We start from the raw sequence: 17,805 nt of genomic DNA on the forward strand, positions 1-17,805 counted from the left end.
TGCTATGCAGCGAGAACCTACCGCAATGAAGAGCCCCCGCTTGCCGCAACCAGAGAAAGCCCGTGTGCAGCAATGAAGACCCAATGCAGCCAAATAAATAAATACATTAAAAAAGAAAAGTTTGATCCTTTAAAAAAAAAGGAATGAACACATATACCAAATTCCGGACAGGGGTGACCCTTTGGTAAGAATGAGGAAATGAGGTTGGAGAGGGATAGATCCAGATCTTCCATTATCCCAGTGTTTTTTTTAAATTTTAAAATACTTGAACTAAATACAGCAAAATACAAACTTTGTGATAAAGCTGAGTGGTGTCTTTAATTTTTTAATCATATTATTCCCTATAACTTTTCATATATTGTAACATTTCTTTATAAAAAATATCTTTTAAAATGTCACTAAGCAAATGAATGGAAGGTACCAATTCCACACCTGATTTTGTAGATGAAAAGCCTAAAATGCTGTCAGGATGACTGATTTCCTTCCACAGAACAAGGTTAAGTTCTGGTTGCCCAGTCCACTTTTGGCCGTTGGAGGAATTCTCATCGTGCACTCTGAGTTCTGATACTTTCATGGAGTCCAAATAACAAAGGCTTCAAGGAGGCAGGAAATGTCCTGATGCCTTTTGCAGTAGGTGGCCACTGCTGGGAGAGAAGAACATCTCCCCCACCTCGCTACTCCATGGGGTTTCCCTGCCGAGCAGCACTGGACACTCGTCAGAAGGCAGACTCTCCGGCCCGCCCCAACTTACTGCGACAGACTCTGCACTTTAACAAGCTCCCAGTCTGAGGGGTTGCATGAATGGTGCGGAAGCCTTCCAAGGAATCCTCGTTCCTTGTATTCTCAATCTGGATAACACTCTCACATTAAAAAAAAAAAATGTGTTTGTTTTTATTTTTGGCTGTGTTTGGTCTTCATTGCTGCGTGTGGGCTTTCTCTACTTGCGGCGAGCCGGGGCTACTCTTTGTTGTGGTGCGCGGGCTTCTCATTGCAGTGGCTTCTCTTGTTGCGGAGCACGGGCTCTAGGCACACGGGCTTCAGTAGTTGTGGCTCATGGGCTCTAGAGCGCAGGCTTAGTAGTTGTGGTGCACAGGCTTAGCTGCTGTGTGGCATGTGGGATCTTCCCCGGCCAGGGATCAAACCCGTATCCCCTGCATTGGGAGGCGGATTCTTAACCACTGCGCCACCAGGGAAGCCCTATCAGATCTTTTAGGAAGAGCTGCCTCAGGATTTCCAGACGCTTACAGCCCATTCTTTGTGCACATGAAACCAGACAGGATCTCACAGGACCACTAGCGTGAAAATGTACAGCACCCTTTTAAAGCGGTCAGACACCTGGAACGAGGCAGTAATTGCAGAAGTGACAGTCTGTCCCCACCTGGCTTAGAGTGTACAGGAATCTGTTAGCTTATTTTTAAGTACAAAAGTTCTCTCTTTTTTTTTTTGGAGTGAACGGAGCAAGCTCCTATTCCAACTCCCTGCTCCAAAAATCCAGTTGCTATATTGTCCTTGAACAGAGGCTGTATCAGATATTAAATTGATATAAATAGATACTACACTTGATCTTAGCCAAAAGGCCAAGAAGCAATAAAAGTTCTCTTTTATGTAGCAGAAAGTCGGCCTCATTTTACCCTCCGCATATTTAGTACTTGTAGAATTGATCAGCTTCCATATACCACTTGTCTTACTTTACGTAGATTGTCAGATTCACCCTGGACTAATGTTTGGGGAAAAAATGACAAATCTAAAGCAGAAGCCTGCCCCAAAGAGACACGTTCTCTCAGCCCACCACACACGCCTCCTACTTTTAACCAGGCTGATTTATTTCCCTTCCAACGCTTTTGCTTTCTGGGCCGCCCCAAATGAGATGACAGAGCACTGAGTTTACTGCCAGCCGAGGTGGGAGAGCGGCACAAGTGGGCAGCTTCTGACCTGGCATCCGCTGCTCCTCCACGTGGTTGCCGCTGTCCCAGAAATAACACTGGGTGACGGCAGTGACCATCAGAAACAGGGCGGGCGTCTGCTGGGCACCCTCCTTGCTTCTATTCAACAGGGCTGTTATGTAGTAGGTGCCAACCCCATACTGCAGGCTCTCTGGAGTCAGCACCCGTGTATATTGCTCATCTGAGAACAAACAAGAGTACTTAGCTGCCTTTCAAAGGGCGTAAAAATACCATTAGAGCCTTTCTTCAGAAGGGTCTATTATTATCATTATTTTATTTTACAAATGGGGGAATGATAAGCCTAGAATCACAAATGGTTTTTTTTGTTTGTTTGTTTGTTTGTTTGTTTTTTTGCGGTACACAGGCCTCTCACCGTTGTGGCCTCTCGTTGCAGAGCACAGGCTCCAGATGTGCAGGCTCAGCGGCCATGGCTCATGGGCCCAGCTGCTCCGCGGCACGTGGGAACTTCCTGGACCGGGACACGAACCCGTGTCCCCTGCATCGGCAGGCGGACTCTCAACCACTGTGCCACCAGGGAAGACCACAAATGGTTTTAAAGAAAATGACCGGTGATGTAGTCTGGGACTTTGGATGACTCCTGTTCCAATAAAAAAAAAATCATATGCTTTTGATAAATTAAGACTTAGAGCTAATGAATTAGAATGTATTATGAGTTTTAGAAAAATGAAATAATCACACATCAAAATGAGTAGCTAGGGCTTCCCTGGTGGTGCAGTGGTTGAGAGTCCGCCTGCCGATGCAGGGGACATGGGTTTGTGCCCCGGTCTGGGAAGATTCCACATGCCGCGGAGCGGCTGGGACTGTGAGCCACGGCCGCTGAGCCTGCACGTCTGGAGCCTGTGCTCCGCAACAGGAGAGGCCACAACCGCAAAAAAAACAAAAAAGATCAGATCAGAAATAAATGAAAAAGAAATGAAGGAAACAATAGCAAAGATCAATAAAACTAAAAGCTTGTTCTTTGAGAAGACAAAATTGATAAACCATTAGACAAACTCATCAAGAAAAAAAGGGAGAAGACTCAAATCAACAGAATTAGAAATGAAAACGGAGAAGTAACACTGCAGAAATTCAAAAGGTCATGAGAGATTACTACAAGCAACTATATGTCAATAAAATGGACAACCTGGAAGAAATGGACAAATTCTTAGAAATAGACTTCCGAGACTGAACCAGGAAGAAATAGAAAATATGAAAAGACCAATCACAAGCACTGAAATTGAAACTGTGATTAAAAAATCTTCCAACAAACAAAAGCCCAGGACCAGATGGCTTCACAGGTGAATTCTATCAAACATTTAGAGAAGCGCTAACACCTATCCTTCTCAAACTCTTCCAAAATATAGCAAAGGGAGGAACACTCCCAAACTCATTCTACGAGGCCACCATCACCCTGATACCAAAACCAGATGAAGATGTCACAAAAAAAGAAAACTACAGGCCGATATCCCTGATAAACACAGATGCAAAAATCCTCAACAAAATACTAGCAAACAGAATCCAACAGCACATTAAAAGGATCATACACCATGATGAAGTGGGATTTATCCCAGGAATGCAAGAATTCTTCAATATATGCAAATCAATGTACTACACCATATTAACAAATTGAAGGATAAAAACCATATGATAATGTCAATAGATGCAGAAAAAGCTTTTGACAAAATTCAACACCCATTTATGATAAAAACTCTCCAGAAAGTAGGCACAGAGGGACCCTACCTCAACATAATAAAGGTCATATATGACAAACCCACAGCCAACATCATTCTCAATGTTGAAAGACTGAATCCATTTCTTCTAAGATCAGGAACAAAGGGGCTTCCCTGGTGGCACAGTGGTTGAGTCTGCCTGCCGATGCAGGGGACACGGGTTCGTGCCCCGGTCCGGGAAGATCCCACATGCCGCGGAGCGGCTGGGCCCGTGAGCCATGGCCGCTGAGCCTGCACGTCTGGAGCCTGTGCTCCACAACGGGAGAGGCCACAACAGTGAGAGGCCTGTGTACCGCAAAAGAAAAAAAACCAAAATCTTCCAACAAACAAAAGTCCAGGACCAGATGGCTTCACAGGTGAATTCTATCAAATATTTAAAGAGCTAACACCCATCCTTCTCAAACTCTTCCAAAAAATTGCGGAGGAAGGAACGCTCTCAAACTCATTCTATGAGGCCACCATCACCCTGATACCAAAACCAGACAAAGACACTACAAAAAAAGAAAATTACAGACCAATATCACTGAATATAGATGCAAAAATCCTCAAAACAAAATACTAGCAAACAGAATCCAACAACACATTAAAAGGATCATACACCATGATCAAGTGGGATTTATCCCAGGAATGCAAGGATTCTTCAATATATGCAAATCAATCAATGTGATAAACCATATTAACAAATTGAAGAATAAAAACCATATGATCATCTCAATAGAGGCAGAAAAAGCTTTTGACAAAATTCAACACCCATTTATGATAAAAACTCTCCAGAAAGTGGGCATAGAGGGAAGCTACCTCAACATAATAAAGGCCATATACAAGAAACCCACAGCAAACATCATTCCCTATGGTGAAAAACTGAAAGCATTTCCTCTATGATCAGGAACAAGACAAGGATGTCCACTCTCACCACTGTTATTCAACATAGTTTTGGAAGTCCTAGCCATGGCAATCAGAGAAGTAAAGAAATAAAAGGAATACAAATTGGAAAAGAAGAAGTAAAACTGTCACTCTTTGCAGATGACATGATAGCATACATAGAGAATCCTAAAGATGCTACCAGAAAACTACTAGAGCTAATCAATGAATTTGGTAAAGTTGCAGGATACAAAATTAATGCACAGAAATCTCTGGCATTCCTATACACTAATAATGAAATATCTGAAAGAGAAATTAAGGACACACTCCCATTTACCACTGCAACAAAAAGAATCAAATACCTAGGAATAAACCTTCCTAGGGAGACAAAAGACATGTATGCAGAAAACTATAAGACACTGATGAAAGAAATTAAAGATGATACCAACAGATGGAGAGATATACCATGTTCTTGGATTGGAATAATCAATATTGTGAAAATGACTATACTACCCAGAGCAATCTACAGGTTCAATGCAATCCCTATCAAATTACCAATGGCATTTTTTACGGAACTAGAACAAAAAATCTTAAAATTTTTATCAAGACACAAAAGACCCCGCACAGTCAAAGCAGTCTTGAGGGAAAAAAACGGAGCTGGAGGAATCAGACTCCCTGACTTCAGACTATACTACAAAGGTACAGTAATCAAGACAATATGGTACTGGCACAAAAAGAGAAACAGATCAATGGAACAAGATAAAAAAAAACAGAGATAAACCCATGCACCTATGATAAACTAATCTATGACAAAGGAGGCAAGGATATACAATGGAGAAAAGACAGTGTCTTCAATAAGCGGTGCTGGGAAAACTGGACAGCTACATGTAAAAGAATGAAATTAGAACCCTCCCTAACACCATACACAAAAATAAACTCAAAATGGATTCGAGACCTAAATGTAAGATCGGACACTATAAAACTCTTAGAGGAAAACAGGAAGAACACTCTTTGACATAAATCACAGCAAGATCTTTTTTGATCCACCTCCTAGAGTAATCGAAATAAAAACAAAAATAAACAAATGGGACCTAAAGAAACTTCAAAGCTTTTGCACAGCAAAGGAAACCATAAACAAGACGAAAAGACAACCCTCAGAACGGGGGAAAATATTTGCAAATGACTCAACGGACAAAGGATTAATCTCCAAAATATCTAAACAGCTCATGCAACTCAATATTTAAAAAACAAACAACCCAATCCAAAAATGGGCAGAAGACCTAAATAGACATTTCTCCAAAGAAGACATACACATGGCCAAGAAGCACATGAAAAGCTGCTCATCATCACTAATAGAGAAATGCAAATCAAAACTACAATGAGGTATCACCTCACACCAGTTAGAATGGGCATCATCAGGAAATCTACAAACAACAAATGCTGGAGAGGGTGTGGAGAAAAGGGAACCCTCTTGCCCTGTTGGTTGAAATGTCAATTGATTCTGCCACTATGGAGAACAGTATGGAGGTTCCTTAAAAAACTAAAAATAGAATTACCATATGACCCAGCAATCCCACTACTAGGCATATACCCAGAGAAAACCATAATTCAAACAGACACATGCACCGCAATGTTCACTGCAGCACTATTTACAATAGCCAGGTCATGGAAGCAACCTAAATGCCCATAGACAGACAAATGGATAAAGAAGATGTGGTACATACATACAATGGAATATTACTCAGCCATAAAAAGGAACAAAATTGGGTCATTTGTAGAGATGTGGATGGATCCAGAGACTATCATACAGAGTGAACTAAGTCAGAAAGAGAAAAACAAATATCGTATGTTAATGCATACATGTGGAACCTAGAAAAATGGTACAGATGAACGGATTTGCAGGGCAGAAACTGAGACACAGATGTAGAGAACAAACGTATGGACACCAGTGGGGAAAGCCACGGGGTGGTGGTGGTGGTGTGATGAATTGGTCAATTGGGATTGACGTGTATACACTGATGTGTATAAAATTGATGACTAATAAGGACCTGCTGTATAAAAAAATAAATAAAATTAAATTAAAAAAAAGAAGACATTAAATCCTGAAATGGGTATAAAACCCATTGTGGAATATTTTCATGGACTTTTAGTTTTTGCTTTTAATTGGGATATAGGCTTGTTTGTTAGGGGAGGAATACTTTTCCCTTCTTCCCTTCCAGGTCCTTTGGCTGGTCTAGTAATTTTTAAGTTGACATAAGACAGATTAACAAGAGAAAAACAAATTTAATTACGTATGTATGGGAGTCCCAAAGACGGGAGACTCAAAGACAGGCTGCTGAGGTTTAGCTGCCATCCTGAGCTAAGGAGAAGGGGGTAGGGGTCTGGGACATCAAAGGGGAGGAAGACATTTCACAGAAGATGAGAGGAGGAAAGGTCTGGTAAACAAATGTTTGCCACACCGTGCGGGGATGTGTCCCTAATGCAAGGAAGGTTACCTTTGGCAATAGCTCTCTTCCCGGCACAGGCTCCCCATCTAATTTCTTTTTGGCAATTAAGAGGGAGGTAAAAAGCTCTTCTTGGCTTCCCTGGTGGCGCAGTGGTTGAGAGTCTGCCTGCCGATGCAGGGGACATGGGTTCGTGCCCCGGTCCGGGAAGATCCCACATGCCGCGGAGTGGCTGGGCCCGTGAGCCATGGCCGCTGAGCCTGCGCGTCCGGAGCCTGTGCTCCGCAACGGGAGAGGCCACAGCAGTGAGAGGCCCGCGTACCTCAAAAAAAAAAAAAAAAAGCTCTTCTTGAGTTTGTTGGGCCTTCACCATCTTTGGCACATTCTGGGGCAGCCTGCCCTGAACCCCATCATCTGTCACGCATTCTTAGGTTCCGCTCAGAGGTAAAGGGTGAACCCGGCTCCTTTCCAGCATCATTTTCTTGAAACATCACCATATTAGAAGGAAAGAGTAGAAGTGTTTTTTCAGGGTCACAAGGGTACCCAAGTTGTGACTTCAATTTTCCATATTTACCTGATCAGATGTGTTGCGAAATGACGCTTGTGGATGAGTAGTGAAGACACCTGGAATGTGAGTCCTCTTTGGGGCTTGAAGTTATTTCTACCGAAGCTTTTCCAGCATGTGTTACAGATGCAGGCCTGGTGAGCTCTGGTGGCACAGGGAGAGGCTGGCTGGTAGGTACAGGCATGACTGATACTCCCTGCTGTGTGACTCCAGGTGGTATTGAAGGAAATGGGCTGATGGAATGGCACAGGGTCTTGGACTACAAGATTAAAATATGCAAAGGAAAAGGCTGAATATGATTATACCAAAGGATGAATAATTAAGGCAGTATTTCTAAAAGTGTTCTAGAACTCCCATGCCCTGTGAGGTAGTAATAGGCATTTCTCTCAAAAAGATCCTGTTTTGAGAAAGTGGCAAACAGTTTTGAGAAAGTGGCAAACCATAGTACCTTCTTTAAAATTCACAATTTATATTATTGGGCTCACTGTCAACCATTCACTAAATTATAATTAAACATCTACTATGTGAAGCAATGTTCTGGGGAACTGAGGATACAGCAATGAACAAAACAAGCCAAGTTCTTGCCCTCACGGAGCTTCCATTTTTGTAATGGTGGCAGATACACAAATTGTATCATGTACTGAATAAAGTAAAGGAAAAAAACATAAAAAACAAAGGTAAGCAGATGAAGAGAAAGGGCGCTCAGCTATCAGGAGAGGGCATTTTTGCTGACAGTTGGATATAGGGAGAGAGCGAGCTCTGCCAATACATTGGAGATGGACATTTGCGGGGTGAAAAGGCCCTGAGGCCACAGCCTGCTGGATTTGAGGAACAAGAAGCCTAGATGAGAAAAAGGGGGAATTGGGGGAGGCCAGGAAGATCCCGGGGTGGGGTGGGAGGAAGGGACGGGGGTGGAGAGAGCATGTCACGTCAGGCGATCAAGAAGAGCATGATTTTACTCTCCATGAGATGGGAAGATACTGGGGGCTCTGAGGAGCAGCAGGATGATCTGATTGTGCTGGACCCCCTCGGACTGCTGGGTTGAGAGGGGACAGCAAGGCGCCAGGTCTGGAAGCAGGGAGATCAGGAGGCGGCACATGCACAGTGTAGATCGGTTGCTCGGAGACGGTGCGCAGTGGTTAGGCTTCAGCACGTGAAAGGCTCTGAGAAGTCCTAAGGTCAAAAACCTTAGGACTTTTGTCGGGTCAAAAACCTTTGTCAGGTCAAAAAGCCCGACAACTAGAAAAACGTAAGTATAAGAATGCGTTTAGGGCTTCCTTGGTGGCGCAGTGGTTGAGAGTCCGCCTGCCGATGCAGGGGACACGGGTTCATACCCCGGTCCGGGAAGATCCCACCTGCTGCGGAGCGGCTGCGCCCGTGAGCCATGGCCGCTGAGCCTGCGCGTCCGGAGCCTATGCTCCGCAACGGGAGAGACCACAACAGTGAGAAGCCCACATACCGCAAAAAAAACAAAAACAAAAAAACCTTTGTTTTCCTTCCTTCTGGCAACATTTTAAGAATGTTGGTTGTTATCTTACAGAATATCACTTGGGAAATGCTGCTTTGAGGGGCATTTATTTCACCCGTTCTCTTTTATGTTGTTAGAAAACTTACAGTTTGCAGTTAATGTTGGATCAAATAAATATGCATCTATATTTAGACATCCACTAAAAGGTTTCTATGCAGGACACAGAGGCAAGAAGGCTGAGAAGTTTCTTGAAGGTGAAAATATTTTTTTTTTTGGCCATGCTGAGTGGCTTGCGGGATTTTAATTCCCTGACCAGGGATTGAACCCGTGCCCCCTACAGTGGAAGCATGGAGCCCTAACCACTGGTCTGCCAGGGAATTCCCTTGAAGGTGAAATTTATAGATTATGCAGAGGTCCTACCCTTATTTTCCTTTCACTCAGATTTCTTTCTTTTTCCCTGTTTAAAAGAATTATTTTTTAAATTTATTTATTTATTTTGCGCGGGCCTCTCACTGTTGTGGCCTCTCCCGTTGCAGAGCACAGGCTCCAGACGCGCAGGCTCAGCGGCCATGGCTCACGGGCCCAGCTGCTCTGCGGCACGTGGGATCCTCCCGGACCGGGGCACGAACCCACGTGCCCTGCATCGGCAGGCGGACTCTCAACCACTGCGCCACCAGGGAAGCCCCTAAAAGAATTAGTAAATTTTATTGCATTGCATATATTTTGGTAAGATGCCACAAGTCCTCTTTTGGGATGAAGCAGGGAATAAACCAACAACCACCCAACAAATGCTAACTGTACCAACATGAAAGCCAAACAGAGGCTTTCAAATTTTCTTTAATAAAGCATCCACCAAACCTGATTCTTTCCTGCACTTAAGTACTTTCCTTTCCTTCTTCAAAAATTACATCCAGAGCCCTCTACGAGACAGAGTAGAGTTCTGCCAGGACCCACCAAGAATGACAAAAAGAATAATATTCCAAGATGCGCACTGTGAAGGTCAGTACTTACCAGAGTAGCACGAGCAGGTTGGTGGCATGCGGTTGAAAGATGACCGGCTACTATAGGAAAAAGAAAGTCAATGAAGCTCAAGGAAAAGTTTTAGGATAGAAATAGTTCTATTTTACTTGGATTATTCACGGCTAAAAACAACACAAACTGTTTTATATAGGAAACCACAGTGATCATTTCCCCCTGTTGATACATCTGTACACAAGCCAGAAGACTGACTAACAGGATGGAGGATTGAAAACAGAAACTGGATTCTACAAGTCAAAAATCTGGGGTCCAGAGCTGGTTTGCCTTTCACTGTAACTATGAAGCCTTGAGCAAATGACTTAACCTCTTAGTTTTCTCATCTTGAGAACCGGTGTAATAATATCCAACGATGTGAAAATTAAAGCAATGTATGTAGAGCTGAGTAAAACCTCACCTCAGATTAGGGTCATTAGGTTGACAGCTTGCTGAGAACAGCAAACTAACCCAGAACTTCAACCGTCGATCTGAGAAGGGGTTATGACCACTAAATAAGCCAACAGGCTGCTGAGTTCAGGGTGATACAATTTCTTAGTCTTAGACAAATGCGTTTTGACAGATCTTGCCTTAAAAGATAAGGAAAAAAACAAAGAATAACATGGAGCCTATGAATAGCACTTTAGAACCTGGGAATTGACTCCAAAGGACACAGAGGAAAGTGTAGCTCTGAAAATCATCAACAGCAAAATCCAGAAGAATATTTCAGAAAGCTGTTTAACATCCTTAATTGAAACAGTCTGGTTTTTTTTGTCTGTACTGCGAAACAGAGAATCTTAAAGATAAACCAACTGAAGCTAATATGCATAAGAATGAGATAGATTAAAAGAGAAATAAATGATAGTAGAGGATTTCAAGAAAACCAAAAATGCTACAGAAAAATTTAGATCCATGTTGGAGGTAATACAGGACAGAACTGAGGTGGAAAAGTCAAATCAGTGGTACGCAGGATAAATGTCAGGAGTTCTTTCAGAATGTACAAGAGTGATAAATAGGAAACCATCGTTTCACTTAAAAGAATGACAGGAAAGATATGGAGGACAGGAGCCAGCAGGATAGCACATAGATAACTGGTATTGCTCAGGGACAAAACCAGAGCAAATGAGATAGAAGGGTTAAGTGGGTAGAATAGAATAAAACTTTCATAAGCTAAGAAAGATGTATATATGCCACATCACATTCTAGGCAAAATCGGTGAAAAGTAACCTAGATGCATGCTAAAAGAAAGTTTCTGTAGCACAAGGATTAAAAAATTCTACAAGCAATCTGATATGGGAAAAAAAGGCTACCAGAAAAAAGGGGGAGTGGCTAGCCTTAATCTTTTCCACTGTGGCATTAAGCGCCAAAAGACAATGATGTCTACAGAGTTTTGAGGGGGAAGACTGTGAGGAAAGAACTGCATCACTTTCATTGTAGAGTGTTGGTTATTCTCTACTATGTCCTCCCTTCCTTCCATGAGAACATGGCAGTCCAGCTAAGGACTACGTTTCCCAGCCCTCCTTGCTTGCAGTGGTGTGGGCATGTGATCAGGTCCTGGCCAATGGGATATGAGAAGTAGTAGATGCAATTTCCAGGCTGTGCCCTTAAAAAAAAAAAAAAAAGATCAGTCCCCACCCCACCCCTCTCTCCTTCCCACTTGCTGGAACGTGAACATAGAGTGCAGGGTGATAAAACAGCTTTTATAGACCTGAGATGGATGCTGCAAGTTGATGATGGCAGAACAAGGAAGAGCTTGGGTCCTGTAAACCACTGATCCTTTCAGCCTTAGACCTCTTACTCAGACTGTTATGTAAAAGAGAAATGAACTTCCATTTTGTTTAAGCTACCATTTTGGCCTTTGTTACAGCAACTGATCCTACCTTTTAACTGTACACCCTGCTAACATATGCCTCACTGATGTTAAAGTAACCAGATCAGGCCCAAGATGGAGTCACTCATGCTAAGCCCCGCATCAGCAAACAGCTCTTCCAGGAAAGGAAGGCCAAAGTCAACCAGTCAGTGCCTGCCTGCCCAGTACAAGTTACATAACCCAGCTCCATCACTTCCCTTTGCTCCTTCTAAGAGAAGTAAACTTGCATTAACCACTTAGTAAATGCCCAGTACAACCTCCTTGCTCCTGCTCATCTCTATAAAAATCTCTCCCCTTGTACAGCTCTTAAGAGATCCTTTCTGTCTGCTAGAGTGGTTGTTGCCCAACTCATGAGTCACTGAATAAAAGCTTACTAGATCAGTAAATTGTCTGGGGAAAGTTTTCCTTTAACATTAGGAAGGGACAAGAAAGACCCCTTTTGATTATTCACAAGCTCCCAAAATATTTCCACCAATAGATCTTTCTTGAAAAAACAATTGGAATAGAGATGAAACGAAATTAAGAACTCGGAAGTGGGAAGTTATGGTACAAAGTGGTTGGTGATAAATACGAAACCAGTTAAAACAGAAATAAATTCTAAATTATTGTTGGAAATCTGGCTTTGATAAAAGCATGAAAAAAGTATTCTGAAGTTGTATAGTATAAAAATAATTATTTACTATAACAATAACCTGAGTAAAACCCACAGAATATCCTAACAAGATCTAGTGAGTGAGGGTGGGGAGGTGAAAAAACTAACCTGTGCTATAATTCTATAACCAGATGAGGGGATTTCAAGAGAGACTGTTTCATTCCTGAGCCCGACAACTAGAAAAACATAAGTATAAGAATGTGTTTAGGGCTTCCTTGGTGGCGCAGTGGTTGAGAGTCTGCCTGCCGATGCAGGGGACACGGGTTCGTACCCCGATCCGGGAAGATCCCCCATGCCGCGGAGCGGCTAGGCCAGTGAGCCATGGCCGCTGAGCCTGCGCGTCCGGAGTCTGTGCTCCGCAACGGGAGAGGCCACAAGTCAGAGGCCAGCGTACCGCAAAAAAAAAAAAAAAAAGAATGTGTTTAAAAAGCTTCTTGAAGGTAAATAATTAACACAAGACTACTGAAGAACAAAATTTCAACAAAAGACAAAAGCAAGGAAGCGTTAGAACCAGAAGGCACAGAACAAGGCAAGGAATGACATGTTATTAAAATAAAGTTGAATATGATAAACTCTACTATAAAAATATTCTCAGTGAGTGAAATAATTAGATGCATTCACATGAAATTTAGTAGGCACACAGCTAAAGCAAAGTGACAAAATTTTTTAAAGGACCCCACATACATAAATATAAGGTGACCTCCTTTCTCAATGAGATTTTTTAAAAGTTATTTTTGAGCAAATTTGACTATATAAACTTGAAGGATGTATGTGAAACAAATGTCTACTTATTTAATTCAGTAATTTAGTTTTACAAAGGCATAATTAAAATCACGTTATACAAAGTAGTATATTCATTTAGAAGCTTTGCTCTTGTGAAACTCAATTTCATGACATAGCTTTATTTAAACTTTTCAAATGCATCTTCAACATCACTGCTTTCATTATAACCAGAAGAAATTTCAGAATTATTTAGGTTTTCCAAAATATCTCATCTTTACTTCCGTCTAATTCTATCACTATCTTTTTTCCCAACTCACAAGTACTCATTTACAAAGTATTCAGAAAAGCTGATTTTTACATTTGTTCTTTAGATACATATTCTCTCTAGATGAGAGAATGTCTCTGCAACAATCACACTTTCTAAATTGCTTTTTTAAAGGATACTTAAGGGGCTTGTTGACAAGGACACCCAATCCTTGAAGTTGTGTGCTGCCACCCCTAAGAATATCACTAGATCCACTTTGTTTTTATTATTTTTAGTTTTTTAAAGAGTTTTTAAAAAATTTATTTATTTTATTTATTTTTGGCTGCGTTGGGTCTTCGTTGCTGCGTGCGGGCTTTTCTCTAGTATCGGCGAGCGGGGGCTATTCTTCATTGCGGTACGCGGGCTTCTCATTGCCATGGCTTCTCCTGTTGCGGAGCACGGGCTCTAGGTGCGGGGGCTCAGTAGTTGTGGCACATGGGGTCAGTAGTTGTGGTTTGCGGGCTCTAGAGCACAGGCTCAGTAGTTGTGGTGCGTGGGCTTAGTTGCTCCACAGCATGTGGGATCTTCCTGGACCAGGGCTCGAACCCGTGTCCCCTGCACTGGCAGGTGGATTCTCAACCACTGCACCACCAAGGAAACCCTAGATCCACTTTAAATTTGTCTCTTTTTTCACCCATTCTGTCAGGTGATCTCTATAATTAGCCAACATTGATATTGATTGAGGTCATTTCATACTCATGCATTTTCCCCAAATAGTATTTGTTTTTCAAAATTGTTTTTTAAAAAAGGGAGAATACCACGATATGAAGGACTTTGCAAGGGCTTTAACACGACTCTTTTTTGATGGAAACTTTTGTGGGAAAAAAACTTTTCTTAGGGCTTCCCTGGTGGAACAGTGGTTAAGAATCTGCCTGCCACTGCAGGGGACATGGGTTCGAGTCCTGGTCCAGGAAGATCCCACATGCTGCGGAGCAATGAAGCCCGGGCGCCACAACTACTGAGCCTGCACTCTACAGGCTGCGAGCCACAACTACTGAGCCCACGTGCCACAACTACTGAAGCCCACGCACCTAGAGCCTATGCTCTGCAATAAGGGAAGCCACCGCAATGAGAAGCCCGTACACCGCAACAAAGAATAGCCCCCGCTCATCACAACTAGAGAAAGCCCACGCACAGCACGATGACCCAACACAGCCAAAAATAAAAATAAATAAATTTTAAAAAATGAAAGCAAACACTGCAATATTAAGATCAGACAAAATAGAATGTAAAGAATATTTACTGAGTACCCGTGATGTGGACACATTTCGGCATTAAGTCTTGTGCATCCCTTAAGGGTGGAATTGATTTCACTACACATTACCTGAGGTCATTTTGTTTCTCGGTATTGTGACTTCTCTTTGTCCTTTTGGGTTTCCTATGTGAATGAGAATTATTCCCATTTCTTTCATAACTGGCATCTTGGTCTGAAAAGGCATCTATTTGGAGGCCAATGCAAAAGTTAACTTATAGGATAAAACGCTAGGTGGAAGTCTACAAAATAATCAGTATGCACACATGTGATAATTAAAACACATGTTAAACAAATTAAAGATAACTATCCAGTCGTTTTTAAAAAGAAAAACAACGTAGGAATTCTGAAGTAGGTCTTCTGCTCTGGAGCACAGTCACAACATCTCAGAATTAGGTCCACCAACTGGGTCAACAGTGAGAATACAGAGAATTAAGTTTACTTTAGGAAATTACATTCTAAGCATAAGATTCTCCTTTGTATTCGATAATCCTTATTGGTAGAGATTAAAGAGTTCAGAAGGTGGGCAACAGCATTCTTGAATGTGCCTCTCTGTGTATATTTGCTGTCTCTTATCACGCTGCTGAACGTGGCTGGAGAAATCATACAACCCCGTTGACTACGTCTCAGCTTAAATTCAGGATCATGAACCACGAGGGGCCTGCGTTCACCCTGCCTGGTAATCTAAGTATTTCCCTAGTCTATTCTCACTTCCACTCTCCTGGGTGGCCCTTTCCCACTTCCTCCTCATTCTCTCCCCTCAATCTTGCCATGTCTTTATTGTAAAACCTGAGTCGTTTATCCTGTAAAGCTTCCCAGTTCTGGATTTTGATGACTGTATTCCCATGGTGCCATCTCACATGCTCTCAGTTCTGACTTTTTATAAACTGGTTGGCTCTAGAGGCTTAATCAGATTCAAGTTCTACTTTCTATAAGAATGCTTAGTAGGTGGTGTCAAGTACTTCCATCAGGAGTCACATAATATCTGTGTGATAACGAATAACTATTAGTCTAGCAGCCATTGGTGACTATTCCCTAGATCCATTTTTTCATTAGGGATTGTGGGAACTTGTGTTTCATATTTTATTACAAACTATTGAATTTATAAATATCAAAACATCACGCATGTACTACTTAAACAAGAGATATAACACACTAACAACAAAACCAAAGTCAAAGCTACATTATTCAGAAGTAGTAGCAAGTATGTAATTTGAGCTAATGATATGCTGGTGCTTCTCCTAAAGCACAGAGTGTTTCAAAGGATGTGCAACACTGCGACCTTAGCCAGAATGGCAGATAGGTCTAAAAATATTTTTCAGATGTCTCTAGGATAGATCTCCATTTATCAATGGCTGTCATATCATCCTATGATCGTTAGTTTGAAGTAATGAGTTTATAATATTACTTTACTTTCCCAATGGCATGGAAGTATTTCAAAGCTTTCACAACCAGTACAGCTGTCTTGGCACTTACAAGAGGAATATTAACCCTATTACGACACCACTTTTAACACAAACTGTTACTTTTTATTCCAACTTGTTCACTGTTCCAATTTCTTAATGCTCTTACATGTGAGCTTTAAGTGTTTTTATTTTTTAAGTAAATGAAAAATGAGTTCAACTATTCAAATGTTGAAAAAGTCAATAAGTATCTTAAGTAATATTGTACAATAATATGAAGCATCAGACTTCTTTTTTGAACGTTAAGTATCTGAACATTTACAGATATTTCTCCTACCGGCATGCTATTTTGGAAGAGGCATTTCTTAAATTCATAATAAGATGTATAAACACTCTGATAATAATGGTTAATACCAATATTGGATCTCCAAAAGTGTTTTCACCTTTGGCATGAATGTGAAGCTATCTAGAAGCAGAAGGTAAACTTTGAACAAAAAATTGAAACTGCACAATAACGTTAACAGTAATAATTGCTATAGTATGTGAATTGTTCTAATACCTTATTTGTATTGTCTTAATTAATCCTCATAACCATCCTTGGAAGGACACTGGGCTGCATGGAGGTTAAGCTGCTTGCCCAGGGTCACAGAAACAAGATGGGAACCCAGGAAGCCCGACTCCACAGCTCCAGCTCTTCACTGCAGTGACCTACTTCCTCTCATTATCGGAACATAGACTCAGAATTTACAGAACTGGCTTGGGTAAATTGAACAGAATTCTTTTTGTCCAAGATTTTCTTCTGCACAAACTTTCTATGTTCTACAGCAGAAATCTCTTGCCAGTACGTGAAAAATAATACCGGGAAATGCACCTTCACTCCAAAACCAAGAATAACTGAGAAAGTCTAAAAGCTCAATTCTTGGAGAGTGAAAAATGGATGGACAATCAACACTATTTAGACTACATTAGGGGTTGTTTTTCCAATCCTGGAGATGGGTCTGGCGAAATAAACTCCTGTGATGAGAAAAGCGCACAGTTGTAAGATGGCTGCCAGTTCTAGGGATGCAGTTTGTAAGAACGAAACACTTGGGCACTTGACTTGTGCAGAGATTATGCTCACAGCCTTGGCCTCATTAACAATAGCATGCTTACAGCAGAAACTAACACAACTTTGTAAAGCCACTATACTCCGATACAAATCAATTTTTAAAAATAGCGCGTTATGGCAAAAGGGACAAAGATATCAAAGAGCTTGAAAGGGTGACGAAGGAGAGGTCTGAAGCTAGAAATATTTACTTCGAAATACTGGGCCCTTTCAATAGCCAGTATTTGAGGAAGGTGATCTTTTTTTTTCTTGTAATAGAGAAATATTGCAATGTATTCTGTTCTATGAAGCATCCATAGCTGCTGTATATTTTAATAAGAATGTATTTGTGATTTTTTTTAAAAAAGTGCAACAAGATTTTTACCTAAACAGTCTGAGACATCATTGAGAATTCTCAGAATTCTCTGTCAATTCACTGAGCTATGAACAAATGCTTTGTGACTACTGCATGAAGAACGTTAATTGAAAAAAAAA

At 41.5% G+C, this 17,805-nt stretch overlaps 1 protein-coding gene and 1 pseudogene across 1 annotated transcript in view; both read right to left on the bottom strand.

The window, feature by feature from the left end:
* LOC113627384 (uncharacterized) overlaps window positions 1-16,948 on the bottom strand; it is a 32,805-nt gene extending 15,857 nt beyond the window's left edge. Inside the window, exons 1-4 of the mRNA XM_027119918.1 lie at window positions 16,939-16,948; window positions 14,896-15,010; window positions 10,023-10,072; window positions 7,553-7,802 (exon numbers count right to left, since the gene is read on the bottom strand). Of these exons, the coding sequence (XP_026975719.1) occupies window positions 7,553-7,802; window positions 10,023-10,072; window positions 14,896-15,010; window positions 16,939-16,948 (425 nt within the window). The remainder of the gene's footprint in view (window positions 1-7,552; window positions 7,803-10,022; window positions 10,073-14,895; window positions 15,011-16,938) is intronic.
* Window positions 1,414-1,589, bottom strand: LOC113627424 (uncharacterized; annotated as a pseudogene).
* Window positions 16,949-17,805: the final 857 nt, after the last annotated feature.

Source organism: Aethalodelphis obliquidens, unplaced genomic scaffold (assembly GCF_003676395.1).
Source record: "Aethalodelphis obliquidens isolate GAN/ISIS:26980383/991018 unplaced genomic scaffold, ASM367639v1 scaffold20, whole genome shotgun sequence".
In the NCBI taxonomy this organism is placed as follows: Eukaryota; Metazoa; Chordata; class Mammalia; order Artiodactyla; family Delphinidae; genus Aethalodelphis; species Aethalodelphis obliquidens.